The sequence below is a fragment of the Eumetopias jubatus genome, unplaced genomic scaffold (genome assembly GCF_037043125.1).
Source record: "Eumetopias jubatus isolate StellerSeaLion01/CBP00866 unplaced genomic scaffold, mEumJub1_p1.0 scaffold_4, whole genome shotgun sequence".
In the NCBI taxonomy this organism is placed as follows: Eukaryota; Metazoa; Chordata; class Mammalia; order Carnivora; family Otariidae; genus Eumetopias; species Eumetopias jubatus.
In genome coordinates this window covers 72,832,140-72,860,013 of record NW_028274810.1, presented here as the reverse complement: position 1 = coordinate 72,860,013, position 27,874 = coordinate 72,832,140, and the positions used below count along the sequence as shown (strand labels likewise).

Here is a 27,874-nt window from a genome sequence, read left to right as displayed (position 1 = left end):
GACGATAATATTGGCTAGCTCTGATTAAATTGCTATACTGGCTTAAAAGGACACTACTATTTATTCACTGTTGCTTGTCAAGCATCGTGCCAGGTGTTACCTACATGGTCTTGTTCCGTTGTCATGACTAGGTAGCTTGGTTCTGCTGGGGAAGGGAATGGTGCTTAAACCAAGTGTTGCAGAGGTGACTAGGCAGTCACTGGCCAGGGTGGGGTGGGGTGAGCAGAGGAAGGCCAACCCTCCTACTTTTGTAGGGTCCTTCCCCCTGCTTCCCCCCTCCCACCTCCTCAAAGACAGTCCTATTGGCCACATCAGGAGTTTCCCTCTTATTCCAACCACCTTACAAATGTGCTAAACTGTCTCCTAACCTCAAAAACATCTTTCCCTGCTTCCTCCCTTCATCTGTTGCCCCATTTCTCTGTCTCCCCTAATAGCAAAAACAGTAGTCTCTATTCCATGACTCCACTCATTCTGTTTTCTCTTAAGCCCAGTGAAATCAGCCTTTCACCCCCACTCTCCAGTGAACCAGCTCTTGTCAAGGTCAGGAGTAACTTCCATGTTGCCAAAACCAGCTGTCAAGCCAGGGGCCACACCTTGCCAGGCCTTCCACTGTGTTCAGTGCAGGTGGTTCCTATGTCCTTGAGACACTTCCTGGCCTTTGGCAACTGAGAGAGCACTCACTCTCTCCGGATTATTGTTCTGTCTCATGGACTGCTCCTTCCAGCCTCTCGCAGCCTCCTCACCTGCCAAACATTGATCCCTGAATGCACTCTCCCACTGGGCATCATTCAGTGATGCTCCTGTATTACAGAATCCAAACTCGAGTGAAGCATTCATCATTCATCATGATCTGGATGCCTGCCTCTGCCACCTCATCTTTCACATAACGTTGGTGTGGTGCTCGGTGCTCTAGAGGACAGCCAGCCCCTCCAAGTGTGCTTTCTCACCACATCCTCCCAAGGTCCCTGGGAATTGAGTGGTTCCCATTTGCAGATGAGGAAGCCGAGAATCAGATTTTCCATCACTTGCCCGAGTCACACCACTTGCCAATGTCCTCTGTGAAAGTTTCTCATTCCAGATTCTATGCTCTTCCCATTTATAACCTTTTGCTTGGCCTGATCCTTAAAGTCCATGCTCCTGGGTGAAGCAGGGGCGTGGAAGTGTGGTTCCTTCTCTTGGGTTCCAGTCTGTCTGCCTGGATTTCCTCTTGAGTGCAGCGGTTCACACTCTTCACCCCAGGGGCTTGGTAGTCACGTTTGTGGGACAATGGGTGCTCTTACTGGTTGAAATGCTAAATCTCCCAAAATGAAAGGCCAGCTGGAGAGTATGAGAAGAACAAGGGCTGAATGATTTGATCAGACATCTGTGGGGGCCTCCTGGCATTTGGAGTGTGAGTGCCTTAGAGAAACTAACTATTCTGGCCTGAGGGAGTTGGCGACTGTTAATCTTGGTGGTTTTGACCGCTAACTGCCCCTGAGGTCCCAGCCTGCTGTATGACTCAGAATCCCCAACACTCCCCCTATTCTTCTCTCCCTGGGGTAGTCAGGAGGCCATTGCTAAGGCATTTTAATTTGGTAATAACTTGACCTGGCACACTGTCCTCGGGGCTGTATGTTTTAGAAGTTACTGTTGCCTTCTAAATGGGGGGTTGATTTAGAGCTGCTCATCCTCGACATCTGGCTACCTTGCACTATCATGGGAAGAGCCTTCCCAGCTGGGTTCTGGCTTCCCTGTGCTCCAGCTGGCCAGTGCCCCCTCTTCTCCATGAGAGATTACCTGAGTCCGTAGACCTTGTGCTGCCCATGCTCCTTATTCCTGAAGCACCTCACCAGAGGTTGATGGTGTAAACCAGAGAGGAAAGAAATGGCCAAAGGCTTGTCTGTTGTTGTATGTACATTGCTGTGGGGCACTGTGTTAGAGGGGCAACTGCCATCCATCTTTTGTCTTCAGTGTGAAACTTTCTGGAATCCAGAAAGAAAACAGGAACCCACAGTTACAAGGCAGGCACACAGATAGTGGGGGATTGGGAGGCACGGATAGGAGAGACTCACAGCACCTCGCTGCTTGTCTGCACACTTTCAAAGGGTGGTGGGAGACCTTCCTGACCCTCTTCTCTATCCCCGTCTACCAACGCTGACCACTCCCGAGCTATCCGAGTGTGTGATGGTGCTTACCATGGTCCATGTTAGGAGCTCCTGCACTGCTGTCTGCCACTTTCCTGGCCGTAGGATCTTGGATAAGTTTCTTTATCTTTCTGAGCTCATGTGTAAATTAATAACTGCGATAGCACCTACTCACATGGCTGTTGAAGAACTGAAAAAAATCTGTATTTCAGTCACTCTGCCTAGTCTAAGAGCTTCCCGTAAGTTCATCAGTTGTTGTTTGAAGTTTACATTTTGTTTCGGAAGTAAGTTGTTTACATAAGAAAATACTGTTACTTAAATTCTCTTGTTAAACCTTTGACTTTCTTTGACCTACCAAATAAAGTCTCAACTCTGGCTTAGCACGGGCATTTGCATCTGCATTTCTGGCTTTACATTTCATTGGTAAGAAAGGCTAAAAAAAAAAAAAAAAGTAAATTTCTGGGAGAAATTGCACGTGGATACAGATGAATTTGTCTAAATTCAGTGAGCAGTTCCTCTGTGCCCGGCGCTGGGCTAGGCCCACAGGGGCACACGAGTGAATCACACATGACACGCGATAGGCGGTGGGATCCTCGTTTCTGGCTCTCCAGGCCAGGCGCCAGCCCCCGTCCCCCCAGACCTGCCCCACCCTGTTCCTGCAGAAGGCAGCCCCGAGGGGAGACTTACCACGGGGCCCCAGCACGGTAGAGCAGCTGGGCATCAGTGTGTTGGCCACGGGCCCAAGGGTGGAGGCGGGGGAGGTTGGGCCTGGGAACTGGCAGCCCGCCAGGGCTCCCTCAGGTGCCCCAGCATGCAGGGCCTCCCGCCTTGCAGTCGCTGAATGGGTCCTGTTCTTCCGCTGTAGTTTTCTCGGGACTGTACTGGCAAGAATTTTTGGTGGTGGGGCCGTGACTCCAGCCCCGCATGGAACACCTAAGGACATGGAAGCCCAAAGACGTGAAGTGATTTGACTGTAGTTGCCTCCGCAAAACCAGAGCTAGGACACACAAGTCTTCTGAAAAAATATTCCGCAGATATTTAGCAAACACTCTGGGGGCTCCTGCGATTGTCTTGATTTCAATACAAGTGCAGTGAGACTGTATCAGAGTCATTTTGTTCCATCAGAAAATTATAGGCATCTTCTGTGGGCCCATATCTTCGCAAGGGACTGGAGGTGCAGGGTTAAATCAGACTCCAGCCTTGGGAATTTGCAGTATAATGAGGGAGACATACTACCAACTATTACAGTACAGTATGGCATGTAATGTGCGTGTCAGGGGGACAGACCGTGGGGCACAGGGGAGGCACTTAGCCCAACCTGGGGGTCGGGAATTACTCCCCGTGAAGTTGAGACCTGAGCTTAGTTGTGAAGGACCAGTAGGCATAGCCAGGTGGAGAGGCACAAGGAAGAAGATTCCAGGCAGAGAGAATAGGAGAGCAGAAGAGCATCTCCAACTAAATATCTAATCATTATAGTAATAGCCCCAACATATATTTGACTTCAGGACACTAAGAGTAGTTCCCACTGGCTGGGTCATTGAATGTCTGTGTGGAGAGAATAGAGGCAGGCATGGCTGGTATGTAGGGCCCCACAATGAAGCTTGAAAGGGCAGTGCCTGTGACAGTCAAAGCCTGGGCAGCTCTCTCTCTAGGTCTCCAGGCTCCACTTGCCCAGTCTGGGAGCCTGGATGGAGTTCCTGCTTTTCTTGGGATTAAGCTTGCTGCAAAGAATCTGTGCAAAACCCAGTGAGTTCCTTTTATGAAGTTCTTTAAGAGGGGCCTTGCTAATTTATCTACCTATTATTCCTTTAGGGCTTTGGGTTTGGGATCTCCCCCCTGCCACGTAGCCTTGGTATAGAAAAGGGGCTGAAAGGCTGATTGTAGAGAGTGAAGCTTTATTCAAAGTTTAAAAAAACCTACCACTCTTCAAGAACTAATACCTGCTGACTGCTCAGTGCCTGGCAAGCTCTGACTTTCCTTCTCTTTCCATAGGCCTGCTGAGTTAGCCACCAAGTACGCAAACTTTTCAGAGGGAGCTTGTAAGCCTGGCTATGCTTCAGCCCTGATGACTGCCATCTTTCCCCGGTAAGTGCTCCTGTTTCTTCCCGCGGCCCAGATAGCCTGGTCCCTGGCCCGGGAGTCAGAAACCCAGTGCTGCACAAGTGATGTGCTCTGAGAACACAAGACTCTGTTAGAACAGAGTTACTTACCTCTGGGTTCTTGAGTCTGCGGGTGCCTGGAAAGGACTTGTTTTGGGTGGTTCCTACCCCAGTCCCATTCTGAGCCCTTGCTATACCTTATCCCATCGTGCCTCTGGGAGCTTACACCTGCCAGCCCAGCCTGTCTCTGTGGAGGGGAGGGAGCGGGTCAAACCTACGTGGTTGCTGCTTGGAAGCCAGGTACCCAGGGGCAGCCAGACGAGGCTACCCAGCACAAAGGCTCCAAGCCATGGTATCAGAACTACGTGGCTTCAGGGAAGCATATCCAAATAAAGCAGGGAACAAAGAGGAGTTTCAGGGCTGGCCGTTCCAGCACCTCTCTTTGTCCGTTTCGCATTCTGGAGTTCCCGACTTCCTGATACCAAGCTTGCTGAAAGAAGCTGTGCCAAACCCTGGGAGTTCCTTTTACCACTGCTGAGGGGCCTTGCTTCCATATCTGACTTTTCCTCTCAAGTTTTCTTTCCATGAAGCCGTAGTGTAGAGACGGTCCCGACATGCCAGGATGACTTTGTCTGCAGTCTGGAGTGCAGTGAGACTCTCAGGGTCATTTTGTTCCTTCAGAAAGTTCTCGGAGTGTCTGACTTAGAGTGGCTGGAGGAAAGGCTGCCCTAGGATGCTCTGGGAGTCGGGCTGTAGCACTTGCACCACAGGAGGAGTCCTGTAGGTGGCCTCTTGGGGTGGGATCTGTTCACTGGGGGAATGGCTTGCATCCCATCCCTGAGCAGGCTGAGGTTAGGGCACACAATGTGCTTGCAGAGGAATGCTGAGAAACAGCTTGCCCGAAAGTAAATCCAGAATATTTGGTTTTTATGCTTCTTTTTTTTTTTTAAGATTTTATTCATTTATTTGAGAGAGAGAGCACAAGCAGGGGGAGCAGCAGAGGGAGAGGGAGAAGCAGACTCTTCGCTGTGCAGGGAGCCTGATGTGGGACTCCATTCCAGGACCCTGAGATCATGACCTGAGCTGAAGGCAGACACTTAATCGACTGAGCCTCCCAGGCGGCCCCTCTCCTTTTCTTTTTCTAATGTGAGCAATCCAAGCTTAGCTCCTTGTCTAAAATAGGGGCTCTGCTACCTGAGTATCTGGTGTCCAGATGGAGAGCTCTTTGTCCAGGGTCTGCCTTCTGACTTCATTCCAAATAATTTTCTTCCCCCAGCTATTTATTGAGCACCTCTAAAGTGTCTGGTGCTATGTTCCATATTATTCTTATAAATGTTTTCTTAGGCTTACTTGACTCAGTCCTCTGGACCAGACACCTCTGAGTTTTCCTTGACCTGGATATAGGTGTGGTTTGTCTTTTTTTTTTTTTTTTTTTTTACTTTTTCCAATTGAAAGTAGTACAAGCATATGGTTAAAGAAATAATAACTGAAAATGTGCAAAAGGGTATATGCTCCTGCTCCAGATCCCTGCCCCAGAGAAGGCCAGTAGTACCATAAATAGAAGCATCACGTATTTATTGTTTTGTATCTTGCTTTTTGCTCCTAACAATGTATGTTAGAGATTATCCTCTTACCAGCATATATGGTAATCTTATTTGTTTAATGATTACATAACATATGACTGTATGGATATATCATAATTTTTTTAAAAGTAAGATTTATTGAAGTTTAATTTATGTGAAATAAAATTGACTTTTTGGTGTAGTTGTAGGGGTTTTGATAAATGCATACCTTTGAGCAACCACCACAACAGTCCAATAGAACATTTCTATCATCAGCCCCTGAAAGTTCCCTTGTGCTGCTTTGTAGTTAACCCCTCCCCTTACCCCCAGCCTCTGATGACCACTGATCAGTTTTCTGTCCCTGTAGTATTTCCAGAATTTTATATTAATGGAATCATACAGTGGGAAGCCTTTTGAGTGTGCCTCTTTCATTCGGTATAATGCATTTGAGATTCATATGTGTGTTGTGTGTGTCAGTTCCTTTTTATTGCTGAATGGCATTCCATTGTATGGATGTAACATAGTGTGTTCATCTACTCAGTAGTCAAAAGACATTTGGGTAAATTCTAGTTTGGGGTGATTATAATGAAAGCCATTATAAACATTTGTATATAGGATGTATGTTTAACTCTACAGGATTTTACCAAACTATTTTCCAAATTGACTGTACTGTTTTGCTTTCCTGCCATCAGTGGATAAGAGTTCCAGCTGCTCCACATCTCTGCATCAGTGTTTTTAGTTGCAGCTATCCTAATTTCTAGTGATACCTCACTGTAGTTTTAATTTGCATTTTGCTAATGACTAATGATATTCAGCTTCATTTTCATGTGCTTATTTGGCATTCTTTTATCTTTGAGGAGTTGTCCAAATCTCTTGCTGTTTTTTTAAATTGGTTGCCTTCTTATTGAATTGCAAGACAGCTTTACATATTCCGGATAGAAGACCTCTGTAAGATGGATTTGCAGATATTTTCTTCCGGTCTGTGGCTTGTCTTTTCATTCTCTTAATAATGTCTTTTACAGAGCAGAAGTTTTTAATCATGATGAAGTCCAGTTTATCAATTTTTTCTTTCATGGATTTTGCTTCTGGTGTTTTATCTAAGAAATCTTACCCTAGTCCAAAGTCAAAAGGTCTTTTCTTATGTTTTCTTCTAGAATTTTTATAGGTTTAGCTCTTACATTTAAGTCTATGACCTGTATCAAGTTAATTTTTGTATATAATTTTGCATATGTACATTCAGTTGTTCCAGAACCATTTGTTGAACACTAGTCTGTCTTCATTGAATTGTGTTGGTATATTTGTTGAAAATCAGCTAAACATATTCATGTGGGTCTCTTTCTGGAATCCTTGTTCCATTCCATGGATGTTTATGTCTATCCTTGTACCAGTATCACACTAATATCATACATAGACAATCATGTCTCCTATAAATAAAGACAGTTTTATTTCTTCCTTTTCAATCTGGATGCCTCTTTTTCCTTTTTCTGGCTCATTGCACTGCCTGGACTCTTCAGTACAGTGTTGAATAGATGAGGTGAAAGTGAATATACTTGTCTTGTTTTCCAGTCTCAGGGGGAAAGCATTTAGTCTTTCACCATTATGGTGTTAGCTGTAGGTTTTTCATAGATAACCTTTTCGGATAGAGGGAGTTCTCTTCTATTTCTGATTTGTTGATAATGTTTATAATGAATAATGTTGAATTTTGTCAAATGCTGCTTTTTCGGCATCTTTTGACATGACTATGTGGCTTTTCTTCTTTAGTCTGTTAATATGGTGAATCACAGTGATTTGTTTTTCATTGATTGATTTTTGAATGTTAAACCAACCTTTTATTACTGGAATAAACTTCATTTGACTCTAATATATTGTTTTTTTTATATATTGCTGGGTTCAATTTAGTAATGTTTTATTAAGGATTTTTATTTCTCTGTTCATCTGAAATATTGCCCCAGTAGAAATGTAATTCTTAATTTAAAAAACCTTCCCAGAGGGGCACCTGGGAGGGGCGCCTGGGTGGCTCAGTCATTAAGTGTCTGCCTTTGGCTCAGGTTATGATCCTGGGGTCCTGGGATCAAGCCCCGCATCGGGCTCCCTGCTCAGCAGGAAGCCTGCTTCTCCCTCTCCCACTCCCCCTGCTTGTGTTCCCTCTCTTGCTGTGTCTCTCTCTGTCAAATAAATATGTAAAATCTTTAAAAAAAAAAAAAAGAATTTCATTTCTTTTAATAGATCTAGAGCTTTCATATTTTTATTCAGGTTTCCTATTTCTTCTTTGGTAGTTTATGCCTGGCAGGGAATTTGTGGGTTTCATCTAAGTTGTTGAATATTCTGGCATAAAATACATAATTTATGTATTTTCTCTTTTTTTTCTAGTCTTTCTGGTTAGAGCTTTATCATTTTTATTGGTCTCCTCACAGAACTAGCTTTTGGGTTCATTGATTTTTCTCTTTTGGTATTTTTCTCACTATAATTGTTGTTTTCTGCTCTTATCTTTATTATTTCCTACCTTACAATTATTTGGGGTTTAATTTTTTCCTTGTTTCTTGAGATAGAAGATTAGAGCACTGATCTGATGCCTTGATTCCTTGATTTCATGCTATAAATTTCCCTCTGTAAACTGTATCAGCTGGGGTGCCTGGGTGGCTGAGTCAGTTAAGTATCTGCCTTTGGCTCATGATCCCAGGATCCTGGGATGGAGCCCCACATCAGGCTCCCTGCTCAGTGGGGAGTCTGCTTGTCCCTCTCCCTCTGCCCCTCCCCTCCAGCTTGTGCTCTCCCTCTCTCTCTCTCTCTCTCTCCTCTCAAATGAATAAAGTCTTTAAAAAAAACTGTATCAGCTACATCCCACAAATTTTGATGTTGTATTCTTATTTTCATTGAGTTAAAGGTATTTTCTAACTTCACTTGTGATTTCTACTTTAACCCATGGGTTCTTTTGAAGGATTTTGCTTAATTTCCAAATATTTGAGGATGTTCTAAATATCTTTGTGTTGCAGATACCTGGTTTATTTTTGTTGTGATCAGAGAATAGTTTTTTATGATTTTAATACTTTTAAGTTGATTGAGAGCTGAGTTGTGGAATAAAATGTGGTCCATTTTGGTGAATATTCTGTGTGCATTTGAAATTTTTATGTTGTTATTGGGTATTCTATAAATGGCAATTAGATTAGGTTGGTTGATACTGTGTTTCAGGTTTCTTATATCCTTACTGATTTTCCATCAGTTATTGACAGAGGGATGTTGAGGTCTCCATTTATTAGTTTTTGCTTCACATATTTTGAAGCTGTGCCATTTAGTCTATGTACATTTAGGATTGTTATACTCCCTTGCTGTGAACAGATTCCTTCAATGTTTTGAAATGTCCCTTTTTCTCTGGTGTAATAATCCTTATTCTGAAATCTTCTTTGTTTATGTAGCCACTCCAGCCTTTTAGAGTTAGCTTCATTGTGCTTTATGTTTTCCCATACTTTTATTTTTGTGTGTATTGTGGGGGGAAGCATATATTTGTGTTTACCCTTGAGCCTCAGAGAAGTTGGGTCTCAGGGCTGGTTCACTCAGAGTGGGTCTTTTTTATGTTTAACTGTCTGTGTCTTTATAATTAAAGTGAGTTTCTTGTAGACAGCACATAGTTGAGTCTTGCTTTTTTATCCAATCTGGCAATGTCTGCCTTTCACTGCAGTGCTTATACCATTTACATTTAATGTAATCATCAGTGTGGTTGGGTTTAAATCTGTCTTGTTACTCTTTTTCTGTTTTTTTTTTTTTCTTTCTTTTTTGACCTTCTTTTGGACCAGTTGAATGTGTTTTATGGCTTCATCTTACCTACACTTTTGGCTTAATAGCTATGCCTCTGTTTTATTTTTTTCATGATTGTTCTAGAGTTTACAATAAGCCTTTAATTTATAATTTACTTTCATATAATATTATAGGACTTCACATAGAGTTTAGGAACCTTATAACAGTATAGTTCCATTACCCCTCCCATCCTTTGTGCAAAATAGCATTACATCTATGTATTATAAATCCACATATCATTGTTCTTATTTATTTTTGTTTTAAACAGTTATTTAAAGTAATTTAGAAATGAACTGGAAAAGGCAGCCTGCAGAGTGGGAGAAGATATTTACAAATCATATACCTGGTGTGGAGTTATATTTAGAATATATGAAGAACTACAACTCAACAGCAAAGCAACTGATTAAAAAATGAGCAAAGGACTTGAATAGATTTTTCTCCAAGGAAGGTATACAGAGGGCCCAACAAAAACCTGGAAAACTGTTCAATATCACTAATCACTAGGGAATGCAAATCAAAACCACGATGAGCTATCATCTTATCACCATTAGGATGGTTGCTATCAAAAAAGAGAGCACAAGAAAGAGAAAATAGCAAGTGTTGACAAAGATGTAGAGAAATTGGAACCCTTGTACACTGTTGGCCAGAATGTAAAATGGTGCAGCCACTATGGGAACAGTATGATAATTCCTCAAAAAAATTGAAAATGGAATGACTATGTGACCCAGCAATTCCATTTCTGGGTATATACTCAAAAGAAATGAAAGCAGGGACTCAAACTGATATATATTTTTTAATTAACATATAATGTATTATTTGTTTCAGGGATACAGGTCTGTGACTCATCAGTACTACACAGTTCACAGTGCTCACCATAGCAAACTGATATTTGTACACCCATGTTCATAGCAGTGTTATTTTACAATAGCCAAAGCAATCCAAGTGTCTCTCAAGAGATGGAAGGATAAACAAAATGTGGTATACTCATACAATGGAACATTATTCAACCTTAAAAAAGAAGGAAATTTTAATATGCTACGACATGTGTGAGCCTTAAGGACATTATGCCAAGTGAAATAAGCCAGTCATAGAAAGAAAAATACGTTTGAGTTTGATAAGTTCTTTATAGATTTTGGATACTAGCCCTTTATCTGATACGTCATTTGCAAATATCTTCTCCCATTCTGTCGGTTGTCTTTTGGTTTTGTTGATTATTTCCTTTGCTGTGCAAAAGCTTTTTATCTTATGAAGTCCCAGTAGTTCATTTTTGCCCTTGCTTCCCTTGCCTTTGACGATGTTTCTAGGAAGAAGTTGCTGTGGCTGAGGTCAAAAAAAAAAAAAAAGTTTGATTCCACTTATATGAAGTACATAGAGTAGTCAAATTCATAGAGACAGAGAACAGAACTATGGTTGCCAGGGGTTGGGCAGGGAGGGGAAATGGGAAGTTGTTGCTTAGTGGATATAAAGTTTCAGTTTTGCAAGATGAAAAGAGTTCTCGAGATTGGTTGCATAATGTGTATGTATGTACTTTAATACTACTGAATTGTACACTTAAAAATGTTTAAGATGGGGGCAACTTGCATGTGACTTTTGATCTTGGGGTCGTGATTTTGAGCCCCATGTTAGACATAGTGCTTACTTTAAAAAAATGTTTAAGATGGGGGTACGTGGGTGGCTTAGTCTGTTAAGCGTCCGACTCTTGATTTTGGCTCAGGTCATCATCTCAGGGTCCTGGGATTGAGCCCTGCATCAGGCTCCATGCTCAGAGGGGAGGCTGCTTGAGGCTTCTGTCTCTTCCTCTTCCTCTGTCCCTCTGTGCTTACATAGTCTCTCAAATAAATAAATATTTAAAAAAAAATTAAGATATGTGTATTTTACCACATAATTCTTTTAATTAAAAAAAATTTTTTTTGAAGATTTTATTTTTAAGTAATCTCTACACCCAATGTGGGGCTTGAACTCACAACCCTGAGACCACAGGTCAGTTGCATGCTCTACCAACTGAGCCAGCCAGGTGCCCCCAATTTTTAAAAAAAATTTTAATGAGAGGGAAGTCTGTTTTAGTTATCCACAGACTTATTTTTACTGTGGGTCTTTCTTCCTTTGTATAGATACATATTTCCATATGGTTTCCCTTTTCATCTGCCTGAAGAACTTCTTGTAATGATTCCCATGAGTCAGGTTTAATGGCAATGCAGTCTTTCACCTTTGGTTTCTCTGATAAAGTCTTTATTTTACATTAAGTTTTCTAAGTTTTTTGGGAGGGGGCAGGGGACTGGGTATACAATTCTAGGTTGACGATTTCATACACACTAAGTACTTCAAAGTTATGAATTCATTTTCTTTTGGCTTACATAGTTTCTAATGAAAGTCTCTGTCATTCTTTTCTTGTTTTACCTCATATGTAATGTCTATCTTCCTCTGGCTGCTTTTTGAGATTTTTCTCTTTTTCACTGATTTTCAGTAATTTGATTATGATGTGCCTTTTTGTGGTTTTCTTTAATTTAGTTTGGGATTTTTTCTTAGCTCCTTGGACCTATGGGTTCATAACTATTGGTGTTTTAAAAATCAAATTTGGACTTTTTCTTGTCCTTAGTTTTTCCAAATATTTTTCCTACCCCACCTCTCTTCCCAGGATTCTAGGGAGTCCCACAGGCCACTGATGCTCTTCCCCCGCCAACCCCAATCTTATTTCTCTCTGTGCCTCATTTTGGATAGTTGACATTGCTATGTTTTCATGTCCACTGAGTTTTCTTTTGTTGTGTCCAGTCAGCTATTTATCCCATCTGGTGTATTTTCATATCAGATACTGAGTTTTTAATGTCTTGCGTTCCATTTAGGTCTTTTTATATCTTTCATTTCTTTTCTTGTTATGCTCATGTGTTCCTCTACCTTCTTGAACATGTGGAACATATTTACAATAGCTGTATTCACATCCTTGTCTGCTAATTCCGTCATCTCCGTCATTTCTGGGATGGTTTCTATTGATTTCTCTCCTGGTTATAGCCCATATTTTTTGGCTCTTTGTATTCCTGCCTGGTAATTTTTTATTAGATTCCAGACATTGCAAAGTTTACATTTTTCTGTGCTAGATTTTGTCATATTCTTTCAAAGAGCCCTTGATTTTGCTTGGGCATGTGGTTGAGTTACTTGGAATCAGCTGTAGCCCTTTGAGGCTTGCTTTTAACACTGTTAGTGCAGTCTTTTGTCTGGGGCTAATTTATCCCCAGTTCTAATGTGGTACCATTCAGAGGACTCGACCCCATGCCTTGTGCTTTATGAGGTATTTCCACTCTGACTGATTTATTTCCACTCAGGTTTGTGTGAATACTGACAATTCCCAGCCCTGTATGAGCATCAGGAGTTGTTTGGTCTACTGTTTCCTGGTGGTCTTTTCTCAGCCTCAGATTTTCCTCGCATATATACACAGAGAAGTGCTTGGCCGAAGATCTGAGGGGACCCCTTTGCAGACCTCTAGAGCTTTCTGTGCAGCCCTGTCCTCGATACTGGTCTTCTCCACAAATTCTAACCTCTTTGGTCTTCTAAATTGTGACTCTGTTTTCTCAACTCTGAAAGACCACTGGGCTCTCTTTGGGTTCCTCATCCCTGTACTGGTCTGAAGACTTTTTTTCACGTAGTTTGACTTGTTTTCTAGTTGTTTAAGGTAAGAGGTTACATCCCATCCCTGTTATTTCATCATGGCTAGAAACAGAAGTCCCTTATTCTGTTTTACGTGGCATCCGTTGTACAGATGTACAGTAGTTTAATTAGGTAATTCCCTATTGATGGACATTTAGGCAATTTCTAATCTTTACTATTACAAATATTATTACATCACTGAATAACCTTTTCTATACATCATTTCCTACACATGTGAGATCACCTAGAATAAAGAAACATATTTCTGGATCACAATTACAGGCATTTGCAACTTTGCAAGTTACTGGCAAATTGCCCTCAGTAAGTAGTTTTTGGATTTACATCTGCACATAGTAGTTTGTGAAGGTGCCTTCCTTTATGCTTTCTTCCAGTCCTTTTATAACTTTACTATTTATATTTGAATTATTAATCCATCTGGGTTTTTGTTGTGGTGGTTGTTTTGTTTTGTGTTGTTTTTGGTGTTAAAAGAGTGGTCCCTGGTATTGTAACTTAGGTTTGTTTACTTTCTTTCCTTGTGGGTAGCTAGCATTTCTTGATATTTTGACCAAATGTACTAAGTAAAATCAGGATTTTGATTTTTGTAGCATCAACATTTTTAAAAATTTATTTGAGAGAGAGAGCATGAGCAGGGGGCAGAGGGAGAAGCAGGCTCCTCGCTGAGCAGGGAGCCCAACATGGGGCCTGATCCCAGGACCCTAGGGTCGTGACCTGAGCTGAAGGCAGGCACTTAACCAACTGAGCCACCTGCTATAGCATCAACATTTGACAGAGAAGGTTTTACTGCAATTTTGATGTCTTAGTTTTGACACAGTCTAAACCATTAAATCTTTATGTTTTGTGGTTTTGTTTTTTTTTTTTTAGCCAAGTGCTGTGTGAAACATACATTCTTACTCTGTTCCTAAGCCTTTCTCCTTCCGGAGCCCAGCCAGTCACTGACTCCCACACCCGGGTACATGTGGGGGAGCAGGTGGTGGAAATGGAAGGGACGCTGATGTGCCAGCCGGTTCTGCCTACAGAGTCCTGCTTCTCAGGGAAGCCAGCCTGTTCCCTCATAACCCTTTGTGCTGTCTGCTGGGAAGTCTTCCTTTCTTTCCCTGAGACGTGCCTGCCTGGAGACATCTTCTGCTAATGAGAGAGACAGGAAGAGGGGGCATAAGGCCCAAAGGAACTCAGATTTATTGAGCACCTGCTCTGCTCTGAGCATTGGTGCTCTCATGGAAGGGGAAGTCTTCTCCTACCTCCTCCACCCCTCTGCACCCACCCAGGTACTCTTTGCTCAATCTGTGCCACCGCAGTGTCACACACATAGCTCTGTCACTGTACTTATAGTTATTTCTTGATATTTCTTCTCCCCTGGTAGGCTGTGAACTTCTCAGCATAGAGACATGGTCTTGTTCATGGCTGCCAACACTTAGCACTTAGTAGGCACTTAATATTTATTTTATGAATGGATAAATATTAATTTATTATATTAATTTCTGCCCTCAGGAAACAGAGAGACCGAGGGTATGAGGGATGTTGATAGAATAGTCTTTTAATGGAAAGAGTGAAGAAAATAATTATTTTGATCTAGAAGAATTATTTTGACATATACTAATACTTGAAAGATTGGAAAGAGATGAGATGTGGAGACAGAAAGTTCTCACAGCTTTCTCACTTAGCATACTGTGTGATCTTGGAAAAGTCTGAGTATTATCTCATTAAGTCAAGAAAATGAAATGAGCTGGTGTATCTTAGGGCTATAAATGTTGATCATTCCAGAAAATTTTAATGTTAGATACTTACTAAATGAATTGTTTTCTCAATGACTTTTATCATGATCAGATAAGTTTTTTTTCAGGAAGGAATAAAGATCCCAGAATAGATCATGATCAACATTAAAAATGTAGGTTTTAGGGGCAGGGTGGGGAATGTATGTACGTTTTTATTTTTTTTATTTTTTAAAGATTTTATTTATTTATTTGATAGAGAGAGACACAGCGAGAGAGGGGAACACAAGGGGGAGTGGGAGAGGGAGAAACAGGCTCCCCGCTGAGCAGGGAGCCCGATGCGGGGCTTGATCCCAGGACCCCAGGATCATGACCCGAGTGGAAGGCAGACACTTAACGACTGAGCCACCCAGGCGCCCCTGTATGTACGTTTTTAAAGCAAAAAGTAAACTGGTGAAACCTTAATTGACACACCCCATTTTCCTGGCAATCTTTTGCTACATACATTTGAGTCACCTTTTGTGCGTTGGTGAAAGATTTTTATTTTTTTTTGGTAATTTCTAAATTTATTTTTGGTGGGGCAGAGGGAGAGAAGAATTTTAAGCAGCCTCCACACCCAGCACGGAGCCCAACCTCAGGCTCAATCTCACGGCCCTGAGATCATGACCTGAGCCGAAATCAAGAGTCAGACACTTAACGGACTGAGCCACCCAGGCACCCCATGGCGAAAGATTTAATATCATGTCTTTTAGATGGTGGCCAGTGGAGCCACTCAGCATGGGGAGCAAGCATAGCATGTACAGGCTAAGCCTGGGGCAAATAGTTTGAGCAGAAAGCAGAAACCAAGTCCAGGCCATGGCCATGCTCCAGAGCAGGAATAGCAGCAGCAGGGATAGCTAACGCCTCTTGATGTGTATCAGGTCGTCTGCTGAGACCTTTTCCTATCTTTCCTGTTTTAATCCTCCCAACAATCTTATGCAATAGGTATTGTCACTAATCCAGTCTTAAGTATGGGAAGCTGGGGGTGGAGAGAATCGATCAATTTGCTTAAGGTCATCAAGATGGGAAGTGATGAAGCCAAGTTTTGAACCCAAGCACTCTGACCACAGAGCCCTGCCACATGCTGCTTCCTCTCCCAGCTGCTGTCTCATGATCAGGCTGGCTAGTGGCCAAAGCACAGAGGTCTACCAGATGGCTGGTGGTGGCTGATAAGGTACTGGTGGAGAAATCACCCTCTTGCCCAGCTCTACAGAGGAAAACCTCACTTCTCTTGAGATCCACTTTGCTTTAGAAAGGCCAAGGTGCGTGGTGTCTATCTGTGACTGTGTGTATCTGTGATTTCATACCATTAAGGAATTATTGCCGTGGTCCAAGCTGGCTGAATTCCCACGAGTGTAGGGATGGCCTTTGAAACCTTGCTGAGCTCTCTGAGACAGGAAGTCTGGAATATTGACAGAGTCCCAGCTGCATGTTTTGGGACCCTTGCTTGAGAAGGTCAAAGAGGCCTATTGCACTGCTTTCAGGGGTTTTGAAAGCTTGTGGGCTCGTGGCCAGGGTAACTGGGTACCTGGTATCCCCACATTCCAAAGCTCCTCCCTCTCTGCTCTTCCAAGAAGGATCCTGGATTCTTATTACTACAATACCAGGGAGGGATGGTGGGATTGAAAGGCATCCCTGCTAAGCTTTGTTGCATACCATAAGTTACAGAGGAGAATAGAGCACCATCCACTTCTACAAAATTACTGTCCTTCCAAACTGGGAGCAAGTTGAGTACCCCCCAACCAAGAGTGTGCAGAGACTCATTACAGTTGCTTTCTCCACTCCTAACCGCTTCCCTCCCTGAAATGCTCTTGCTCAGATCACTTGAAAGGACTAACTGACAAATCCAAGGATAGAACTTCTCTTTTTCTGACCTCTCTGAAGTACTTGGCAGTATTGATCTCTTCCTCCATTTTGAAACTCTCTCTTCTCAGTAATCTTTGTCCAAACTCCCTTCCAGTTCTCCTCCTACTTCTCTGATTGTTCCTTCTCAGGCAAGCAGTCTTCTTTTCCTGTGCCCAGCTCTCAATGCTGATGTCTGCCAGGGTTCAGTTATGGTCCTCTGCACTTCTTACTTGACCATATCAGCTAACAACTATGTGCCAATGACTCTTAGCTACTGATCTCAGGACCCAGATACCCAACTTCCTGCTGGACAGCTCCACTTGGATGACTCTCAAGCATCTCAAACTCAATGTGCCCAACTCACTGAATTTCTGTTAAATCAGTACATATTGCCTATTTCAGAGTGTCACCTGAGCCGGAAATCTGAAAGATCTTCTTTCTCCTTCTCTCAATCAAATATCCAATTAGTCATCATGTCCTGACACTTCTGCCCTCTATAATATCTCTGAGGTCAGTCCCTTCTCCTATGCCCTGGTTCTTCAACCTCTCCTAGATCTTGGACCTAAAGACCCAGGAACCTTGTTCTTCATTCTCTTTACTGACTCCTTCATACCACTGTTTTATCATACTATAGTCTCTTGTAGCCCTTAAAAAGTTGCCACATTGGGCACAGGGGTGGCTCGGTTGGTTGAGCATCTGACTCTTGCTTTCAGCTCAAGTCATGATCTCATGGGTTGTGGGATTGAGCCCCATGTCGGACTCTGCACTCAGCAGGGGTTCTGCTTGAAGATTCTCTCCCTTACCCCTGCCCCAACTTGCGCTCTCTGTCTCTCTAAAATAAATAAATAAATAAATAAATAAATAAATCTTTTAAAAAATTGTGCCACATTGGCTCTACTATCCTGTAAACCTAAATGTAATAGCTACCATTTCATTTGTTCAGCAAATCTTTATTGAGCACCTCTTCTGTGTCAGACACTTTTCTAGGTGCTAGAGCTTCAGCATTGTATAAGATACATATAATCCAGGGCGCCTGGGTGGCTCAGTCCTTAAGCATCTGCCTTCGGCTCAGATCATGATCCCACGGTCCCAGCTGGGATCCAGCCCCTTGTCGGGCTCCCTGCTCAGCAGGAAGCCTGCTACTCCCTCTCCCACTCCCCCTGCTTGTGTTCCCTCTCTTGCTGTGTCTCTCTCTGTCAAAAAAATAAATAAAATCTTTAAAAAAAGAAAAAAGATACATATAATCTGTCCCTCAGAGACCTCAGAGACCATCTGCAGACATACACAGCCTGTGTGTTTAAAAGGTGACAGTTTCATAGAGCACTTACTGTGTGCCAGTCGCTGTGCTAAACATTGTATATTCATTACTTAATTTAGTCTTTGCAGTCACCCTTTGGAATAAGTGTTATTTATGCCCCTTTTACAGATGAAAAAGCTATAACTTGGCCACAGTCACAGTAGCACAGAGCCAGGAATCAAACCCACCAGCTCCACCGTATGTTCTGAGTCATGGCACTGAACCATGAGCCTGTAGGGGAATGGAGATTCCTTTTGATTGGAGAGTGTTTTAAATATTCTCAGTGGGTACCCTGGGTGCTGGACCCTTCTGGGAAGTGCAGAGTGCTCAGTAACTCAAGCTTTTCTGCGTAGTGTCCAAGGGTCTGCAGCCCTGTGTGGGCTAGGCAGGCTAAATACCTGTCCTTGACCTGGACTCCAGCTTGAAGCTGGAGGAGTTGCCATCTGTGTCCTCTTGGTTCCTCTGCTGTCAGTTTTTTCTTCATGTATTCCTCAGTGTCGGTTGTTCTGACCTCTGGGAACCAATCCATGATCTGCTTTTAAATTAACACCACTCCAGGGGCGCCTGGGTGGCTCAGTCGGTTAAATGTCTGCCTTCGGCTCAGGTCATGATCCCAGGCTGCTGGGATCGAGGCCCACACTGGGCTCCCTGCTCAGTGGGGAGTCTGTTCCTCCCTCTCCCTCTGCTGCTCCCCTTGCTTGTGCTCTCTCTCGCTCTCCCACTCTCTGTCAAATAAATAAATAAAATCCTAAAAAAAAAAATTAACACCATTCCTGTCTCCACCTCCCCTCTCTGCCTCCCCCACCTTTCAAGGAATTCAGCCCCGCCAGCCCTCCCTTCCCCGCCCTGTACCCTAGAGCTGGGAATCTCCTTCTTGCTCTCTACACTAATCCTTATAGGCAAGGCTGTGGTAAGTGGCCAGAAGTTGTTTTCTGTGGAAAAATCTCCTTCCCTAGATGACTAGGGATGCATACTTCTCTGCACTGGTGACTGTTACAGAAAACCTGCTGGGTTTTCCCTGGTTCTGAATTCATCTGCTGCAGATGAGGGGCTAGGCCTCAGTCTGCGAACTGCTGTGGATGATGTCAGTATCTCTCTTCTGCTGGGTTCAGGACCTGGGGAGCCTTGTCTTGTCCCCTCTCCAGCTTCTGCTCAAGGTGAATGCCAGGCAGAACCCTTGGGAATCAGTCAGTAGGAAGCCTGGTGTGTGCTATGGAATCAAAAGAGATGTGAGCTGGTCTGCAGCCAGATTTTTGAGAAATTGATAATAAAATTCTGGAAATATCTATAGCAACTAGAGTAAGTTTATGTCCGTTGAATCTAATAATTAAAAAATGGAGCTTGTATTTTATGTGTGTTTTTTCTAGTGATTCATTTTTATTTTATTTGTTTATTTTAAAGATTTTATTTATTTATTTGACAGAGAGATAGAGAGAGAGCACAAGTAGGCAGAGAGTCAGGGAGAGGGAGAGGGAGAAGCAGGCTCTCCACTGTGCAGGGAGCCCAATGTGGGACTCAATCCCAGGACCCTGGGATTATGACCTGAGCCGAAGGTAGACTCTTAACTGACTGAGCCACCTAGGCGCCCCTGTTTTATTTATTTTTAAGAGATTTTTGTTTGTTTGAGAGAGAGCACAGAGGGAGAGGGAGAAGCAGACTCCCTTCTGAGCAGAGAGCCCGATGTGGGGCTTAAGCCTGGGACCTGAGATCATGACCTGAGCCGAAGGCAGAGGCTTAACCCACTGAGCCACGTAGGCGCCCCTATTTTATTTATTTTTAAGAGATTTTTATTTATTTGAGAGAGAGAGCACAGAGGGAGAAGGAGAAGCAGATTCCCCTCTGAGCAGAGAGCCTGATGTGGGGCTCGATCCCGGGACTTGAGATCATGACCTGAGCCAAAGGTGGACGCTTAACCGACTGAGCCACCCTGGCGCCCTTATTTTTATCTTATTTTTTATTGTTTTAAGTAGGTCCCACACCCAGTGTGGAGCCCAGTGCAGGGCTTGAACTCACGCCCCTAAGATCAAGACCTGAGCTGAAATCAAGGGTCAGATGCTTCACCAACTGAGCCACCCCGGTGCCCCCGTTTTTATTATACTTCATAAAAGTATCACTCTGTGACAGACTTGAAGTTTCAAAAGCAAAACAAACTGGTCCTTATCCACAGATGGCTTGAGAAGCATGGGACTGTAGCAGGAAGAGCCCAGGCTTTGGAAGTGAGTAGGTGGGACCTCCCTTTCCTCATCTATACCTCCTGACCTCAAGATGAAGGGAGGCAGCACACAGACACAAGCACCTATCCAGAAATGTGCTCTGCAAGTGGTGGGGGCAGAAGGCTGTGGAGGCGCAGAGGAGGCCCTTAGGCAGGAGGGGCTGGTGAGAGATGAGTGGGGAATTCCTGGTGCAGGTGATCCCTGAGCCGTGCCTGGGAGGATGGAGCTTCAGTTATCAAGGTTGCACGCATGGGTGTGGAGTAGCCTCCTCCCTTGCAGACCAAGCTGCAGGCTGTGCGGGGCAGCCGGAATCCTAGAGGTGCTTAGAAGCACAGTCCCTGGTGAGAGCCGGCAGGCAGGCCAGCTGCATTCCTGCGGTATTTGAGGATTGATCTTGTCAGATTAGCAGCTTTGCTTTTCTTGGTTGAGGTACAAGATCCCCACGTGGGGAGCTATGCTGCTTGTGAAGAGCAAAAGCTGGTGAAAGCACAAAACGTGATCCTGGCCCTTCTCCCAAGCCCAGAGGCTCCAGGCCAGGAACAGCGCTGCAGGGCTCTGTCTCTCTGGCTCCGCAGTGAGAGGGAGGTCCCAGCCGAGCTCCACACACACATATCCCCGGGCTGAGGCAGAAGGTGGGCAGAGAGGAGGCTGCTGGCCTTTTCAGGACTGGGTCCTGCCCTCCTGACTCTGTCTGCATTTCGGGGAATGGGGATGGACGCTGTGTGACTGGCCTCCTCAGAGAACTAGCCAGAGGGAGAAGGGAGAAGCAGTGCTGAAGCCTGACCTCTCCCAGGGGGAGGCAGGACACCAGCCCACCATGCCTGCCTTCGGCCATGAGAACTTTCTACTGTCTGCCCGATGCCATGCATGGATGGAGTCCAGGCCTAGGCAAATGAAGTAGCCAGAGGGAAGCCACAGCCCCACCCAGATAGCACAAGTTCAGTGAACCACTCAGCAGAGAGGTCTGGGCTGGAGGAACAATTTGGAGGTAATTCATACACGAACCTCAGAGGGTGGATGAGATTGTCCAAGATGATGTGGTCTCTGCTCTTCGGAGACCCTGATGAGGAAAACACAAGCCTGACTCCTGGCAGCATCACAAAGGCAGGTCTGTTGATAGCGGGCCCTGTGACATTTCCGTGCCTCTTGTGTTGGGACAGACCCATCCTCCTTCCCTGTGTTCCACGGGCTTAGTCTGGGGAAGTTTCCTGCAGCAGGACCACTTGGGAAGTTTGAAAACAGATGGTTGGAAAAAACAAAAGGACACCCTGTACTCTGTTGCTCAGTCCCTCAAGAAAGAGGGTCTAAGGCTAGAGGCTGGCTTCAGAGCTTGCCCAAGAAGCATATCCCCAAATGGAACAAGACCCCCATATGGGGCAAGGCAGTGGTGCCTGGGGCCTGGGCTCACAAAGCAGCTCTGTGGAGCCTAGTGATGGGTCTGTGCTTCCTCTCCGCACTGTCCTTGCTTTCATGCATCCAAGGGTGGCTTTGATCAGTGCAGTTCTGGCCAGGTAAAGGGCTGTCTCCACCTGATTACCTATCTCCCCCCTCTACCCTCCTGCACACCCCCAGGACCTGCAAGGGGGATTAAGGGCAGGACTTTGCCCAGCTGTGTGTTTGCCCTTAGGACCCTCTCTAAGCCACTGCCTGTACCCCTGTGCCTTTCTCTTCCTGCTCAAAAGCTAATGCATGCACAGGTGCCCCTCAAATCCAGGTCCTTCCCCCCCTCAATGGGCTTGGCTCCACTCTTCCCCTGCCCCTGAGGGAGGATGCAGTGAGAATGATCCCTGGTTTGATTAGGTCCTGGGAGCCCACGTGGTTCCCCTGATGGAAAGAATCCTTCCTCAGAAGCAGTGACCTTTTTTTTTTTTTAATATGGCCAGCAGCTTCCTCTGATGAAGCCAGCCCTGCTGGTGGCCTAGTTCTCCTGAGGTTGAATGCAGAGCAGAGTGCAGCAAACCATGCCCCGGGGCTCGAGGCCAGGGGGAAGGGCTGCTCATCGGTGACTCTTGGGCCTTTGACCCAGCCCTGTTTCCAACAGCCTCCAGCAAAGTCTCAGACCCTCAGGAAAACGCATTCCTTTGCTGTTTGGATTATCAGGAGGAAGCAAAGGGTTTGGGGGCTGTAGTCTGGCCAAAGGAGAGCTGGCGGCATGAGCACTGCTGCATGGAGGATGCCGCCTCTGGAGTGAGCCTAGCTCCCTCCATCTGTTCTGCGACTCACACAGAGACTCCATGGAGGAGCACTCCCTGAAGGAAGAAAGGACAGACTGCCGTTTCTCAGCCCTGCCTCGGGAGCCCCAAGGGCCCACCCCTGTGAGTAGCAGCTCTGGTCCTTGTCCAGCCATGAGCCCTCTCCAGCTGGGGCCTGGGGGCTGGATGTAGGCAGCAAGAGGAGGGCAAGGACAGGGGCCCCCTGCAGCCCCCATGCTCCCTCTGGCTGGAGGTTGGTCATTTTCTTCCCAGGCCATGACTGCACTGAGCTACTGGCTGTATTTCAGCCTTTTCCTGAAGGTTGGCTTGGATTTCAGGAAGCAGAGAGCTTTGTAGCTGGGACAGGAGTGGTCCAACCATATTCAGACTGTCATGACTTGGCGCTGGGGTGAAGTTGGTTAGGGGCTATGGGGAGGGACGTCTCTGCCACCTGACTTCACCACTGGGCCAGTGATCGCTTGAGGTCGGGCCCAGTCAGTGCCTACGCCAGGTTCACAGCATCTCATGCATGCTGTCTCAACAGAGACTGAACAGGGCTTGGGAATCCCCCGCCTCAGGCTGTGCAAGTGAAAAGAGCTTGGTTTTGGTGTCAAGCAAACCTGGGTTTGAATCCCAGCATTGCGAACAGCCCTGCCTCGTGGGCAGTCATGAGGATCCCACGTCCATGTGGCCTGTGGCCTCATGCTGGCCGACACACCAGCAAGTGCCTGGTCGGGGCACACCTGGTGTCCTCACACCCCGGATGCTTCGGCTCTCTGGGAGACCTTCTAGTAATGTGTCTCGGCCGGGCGCCGTCAGGACTTGTCCAGGCTGTGTATATAAACCCAGGTGATTGGCATTTGTTGATACAGGAATGCCTCCCCGTATCGGGAAGTGTGGCTTTGGGCAACTCCAGCCACACAGGATGCAACCGATAACTTGTAATTTAGTAAGAAGGCTCAGAGCTGTCAGAGCACCAGGGAACTGAGGCAGTCTCCTGGTGCCATAACCCTGGGGTGGCCTTGCCCTACTAAGCCATAGTCTTTTTCACCTTTGTGCTGCACACATGCTGTCCCCCCAGCCTGGAACTCCCTTCTGCAAACTGTCTGCCTGTAGAACCACTACATTCACTTCAGCAAGCAGCCCAAATGTCACCTGGCTCAGCGCACGGTAATCTCTACTCAAGACCTGCTTGTGGCAGCTTCTCCCTCAGCAGCGGCATGCTCTCAGCCTGGGGGGCTGGCCGCACGCAGCTGCTATCCAGAGTGTCCCCCGTAACATTCTCCACCTCTCAGACTCCAACTCAAGTGTCACGTCCTCTGCGAAGCTCTTCTCTGGATCCCCAGCAGAGTTGGTCTTGGGGCTCCCACAGCTTTGTGCGTCTCTGTCTGTGACACTTCACACATTGTGTTGTAGCTCCCTCCCGGGTGCTCCACTACGCCTGGTCTAATTTTCACCTGCAATTCTCCCTGTGTCCCCACTTACTGGGAAGGAATTGGGGAGCGCTCCCATTCCCCCTTGTCCTTTTCCATCCTCAGCACAGTTGTCACAGCTTGGAGAGGGAAATGGAAGCAGGGGAATCCTGCTGAACTTCTTGTGCGACATCCAGACCCACCGTGTCGCTGGACCCAGCGCTCTGGGCTTCCTTCCCGGCAGCCACACTACCAGCACCAACAGTGGGAAGAGTCTAAAATGATTCTGAGAATATATTAATTTCTAGATAATTCTCCCTTCAAAACACTGAGTTTGATGGTCTCAGCTCAAATAATTGAGAATTGCAATTTGCTTATTTACTCAGTGCATGCATTTTTATTGCATGCCTATGTTAGACACTGGAAAAATGGTTTTGAAAAAGGCAGCATGGTGCCAGATCTCCATGTGGGGAATGTAAGTTGAGGTTGTACCTCAGGGCTCTGGTGCCATTCAGGCCGGGTTGTCCGAGAGCCTCCTCAGCGCTGCCTCCCCGCACCGGGCCAGGGTCTGGCGCCAGCACAGGCCATTGCAGAGTGAATGTCACACAATAGCTCTCTGAGCTGTGGCAGGACTGAGGGGATGACAGCTTTGGAGCCGCAGAAAAACTGGCTTGTGAATGGCTTTCATGGAGCAGGGCTTTAGGGAGACAGAAATGACATCTGAAAAGACTCTTCTGAGCAAGTCTTCTTGGCATGTTCACCCAAGTCAAGCCTAAACAAAAGGCTGTTGATGACATTTCTTCGGCACAAGTCACGAAAAGCTTCAGACCGAGCGTGAGCAATTTCTGCTTCTGTAATTCAGAGACCATAAAGAATGAAGAATGGCTTGGGGAGAGCGGGGCTCCATAATTAAGCCACCGTCAGCCCCCTGGAATTGGGCATGTCTGCACAGCATGTGGTCCCCATCCCCAGATCCCTGTGCAGAGGCTCCCGCTGAGACGGGGAGTGCCCTCAGCATGGAAGAGAGCCTCCCGTGTCCTCCACCTTTGTGGGGACTGGACCAGTGCTCACAGAGCTCCCTCTGGACCCTGCCCATGGAGGCTGCTTCTTCCTCCACTCCTGACCCCCAGGGACCCAGGGTAGATCCTGCCTCTTTCCCAACCCCTGAGCACCCCCTCTCTGCCAAGTCTTATGCAGAGCTTTGGAGGACAGCGGTAAGAAAGAATCACTGCCTCCCAGGAGCTTATGGTGAGTGGGTGACAAGCAGGACAACGGGGTGACTATAAGGAATGAGCAAGCCAAGCAGATTAGGGTGGGGAGGCAGGAAGGGCTTCCTAGAGGAGGTGCCACCTGTGCTGACTGTTGGAGGGCATTAGCAGCTGGCCAGGCAAAGAGTCTGGCAAGGGCACTCCCCTTGAGGGAGGGAGGCTCCCTGGCAAGTCATTTGGGCTGCCTGGAGTAGAGGCTCTGGGGTGGGAACAGGCCCTGAATGCCATGCCAAGGTGTTTATGATGAGGTCAGTGAAGGTTTCAAGGCAAGGAGGGAAGGGTGGCATTGGATTTGTGCTTTAGAAAGGTCATTACCTGGGGCGCCTGGGTGGCTCAGTTGGTTAAGTGTCCGACTTGGTTTTGGCTCAGGTCATGATCTCAGGGTCCTGGGATCGAGCCCCGAGTAGTCGAGTAGTCGGGCTCTGCACTCAGCAGGAAGTCGGCTTGAGGATTCTCTCCCTCTGCCCTCCCCCCCCACTCTCGCTTACGCGTGCGCGCTCTCTCTCTCTCTCTCTCTCTGAAATAAATAAATCTTTAAAAAAAAGAAAGGTGGGGCGCCTGGGTGGCTCAATTTTTAAGCATCTGCCTTCGACTCAGGTCATGATCCCAGGGTCCTGGGATCAAATCCCGCATCGGGCTCCCTGCTCGGCGGGAAGCCTGCTTCTCCCTCTCCCACTCCCCCTGCTTGTGTTCCCTCTTGCTGTATCCCTCTGTCAGATAGATAAATAAAATCTTTTAAAAATAAATAAATAAATAAATAAATAAATAAATAAATAAATAAATAAAAGGTCATTACCGGAAATGGCGGTGGGGGGAGTGGTCAGAGGAGGTGAGAATGAGGAGGGCGACACTCTGGAGGCAGTGATGGGACAGGGGTGGGTTGGCAAGACGTTAAGGGAGGAGCAATGGAGACTGCTGGTGGAGGAAGGAGTGAAAACAGCCCCCGCTTCTGTTCCAGGCAGCTGGAGAGATGCTGGCACCACTTCCTAACCTAGAGAATGCAAGTTTGGGGGCAGCTCTTAAGTTCATTTGGGGAAATGCTGACCTTGAACTTCCAGTGGAACATCCAGTAGAAATGTAGAGCACCGGTGTCTTTTTTTTTAAAGATTTTATTTTATTTTATTTATTTATTTTTTTAAAAATTTTATCTATTTATTTGAGAGAGAGACAGAGTGAGAGAGAACACGAGCAGGGTGAGGGGCAGAGGCAGAAGCAGGCTCCTTGCTGAGCAGGGAGCCAGATGCAGGACTTGATCCCAGGACCCTGGGATCATGACCTGAGCTGAAAGCAGACGCTTAACTGACTGAGCCACCCAGGTGCCCCTGTTTTTCTTTTTTTTCTAATTTCTTTCTATTTTAAACAACATTGCTATGAACAATATTCTTTTTTTTTTTAGGATAGAGCAATCCTTTATTTTTAGACACTTTCACAAAGAGGTTTTCAGTAAATGAACTTTTCAGTGGAGAAGAGAGAACATGAAAATCAGCCTCCAGCCATCAGCAGCAGCTCTGCTCAGGGCCTAGGATCCTCCTTGCCCAAGTGGTGAGGTGGAGGTGTGTACTTCCCTTCCTTTATTAGTTTATCTCGCTACCTCCTGACATCACTCAGACGTTTCATCCTTTTCTGCCGAAGCAGACATTCTACGAAATCATCAAATTCTATCTTGCACTCTTTCTCTGCATGGGTACCACCGATTCCATGCGCACATTCTGTCCATTCTTTTTCAAAAGCATGGCATCGACCTGGAATCTTGTGGGGCTGCTCAGCACTTTGGATTGTCATCCGATGATCTAAGTTAAGGCCCAGCCTTTTCTGCACATCAAAGAAAGGCATGGCGTTGTGCCGCGGAGCCCTGGTCTCCTTGCTGGCCGCCGCTACTGAATGATCTGCGAGCGACGCTGCTCTGAACAATATTCTTAAAATGAGGTCTTTATGCAGTTCCTTGACAATGTCCTTATGTCTCTGACATAATAAAAGACATTTTTTTCTTGATATCACACTGATTCATTGTATATCTCCCTTTTTATCACCAGACTTCTCCACTTGAAATCTGTTTGCCTAAATTCCCTCTGACTCCTTCCACATATGTATCTTATAAGCATTTCCATGTGCTGGGCACCATGCTGGGTACTAAGAATGCAGAGTAACACATAATTCCCAACCCAGTCTAGAGGGGAAGTCAGGCATGAACACGAAATGATTATAAGATAGAGTGTGGGTGCTATGGTAGACAAAAGCATAGGATGCCTGAATATACAGAAAGGAGACACCTAATTAAATTGAGGGGGTCAGAGGAGGCTTGGATTTCTGGGTCCACTCCTCCCCTACCATTATTATTTCCAGTACTTCTCAGCCTTCGTTCTAATACTTTGCTTCTAGCACTTAAAGGTCAGAGCTGATCCTCTCATGGGTTGAAAGCTTTTTTTGTTTGTTGTTTTGGCAGGAGTGGGTGTTTTAAGTGTCAGTGGGTAGGATAGGTCTTGTTAGTGGCTCCTCAAAATATGTGGTCTGCGGATCTAAAATATTTGTGGGCCCCTCGGGGCGCCTGGGTGGCTCTGTCATTGGGCATCTGCCTTGGGCTCAGTTCGTGGTCCCAGGGTCCTGGGATTGAGCCCTGCATTGGGCTCCCTGCTCAGCAGGAAGCCTGCTTCTCCCTCTCCAGC

At 45.7% G+C, this 27,874-nt stretch overlaps 1 protein-coding gene and 1 pseudogene across 1 annotated transcript in view; one reads left to right on the top strand and one right to left on the bottom strand.

Annotated features, from left to right (window-relative positions):
- Positions 1 to 27,874, top strand: part of ST3GAL3 (ST3 beta-galactoside alpha-2,3-sialyltransferase 3) — a 171,417-nt gene that overhangs the window by 92,980 nt on the left and 50,563 nt on the right. The window contains exon 5 of the mRNA XM_028123443.2: positions 4,116 to 4,208. Within this exon, the coding sequence (XP_027979244.1) occupies positions 4,116 to 4,208 (93 nt within the window). The remainder of the gene's footprint in view (positions 1 to 4,115; positions 4,209 to 27,874) is intronic.
- Positions 26,602 to 27,058, bottom strand: LOC114224299 (NADH dehydrogenase [ubiquinone] iron-sulfur protein 5 pseudogene; annotated as a pseudogene).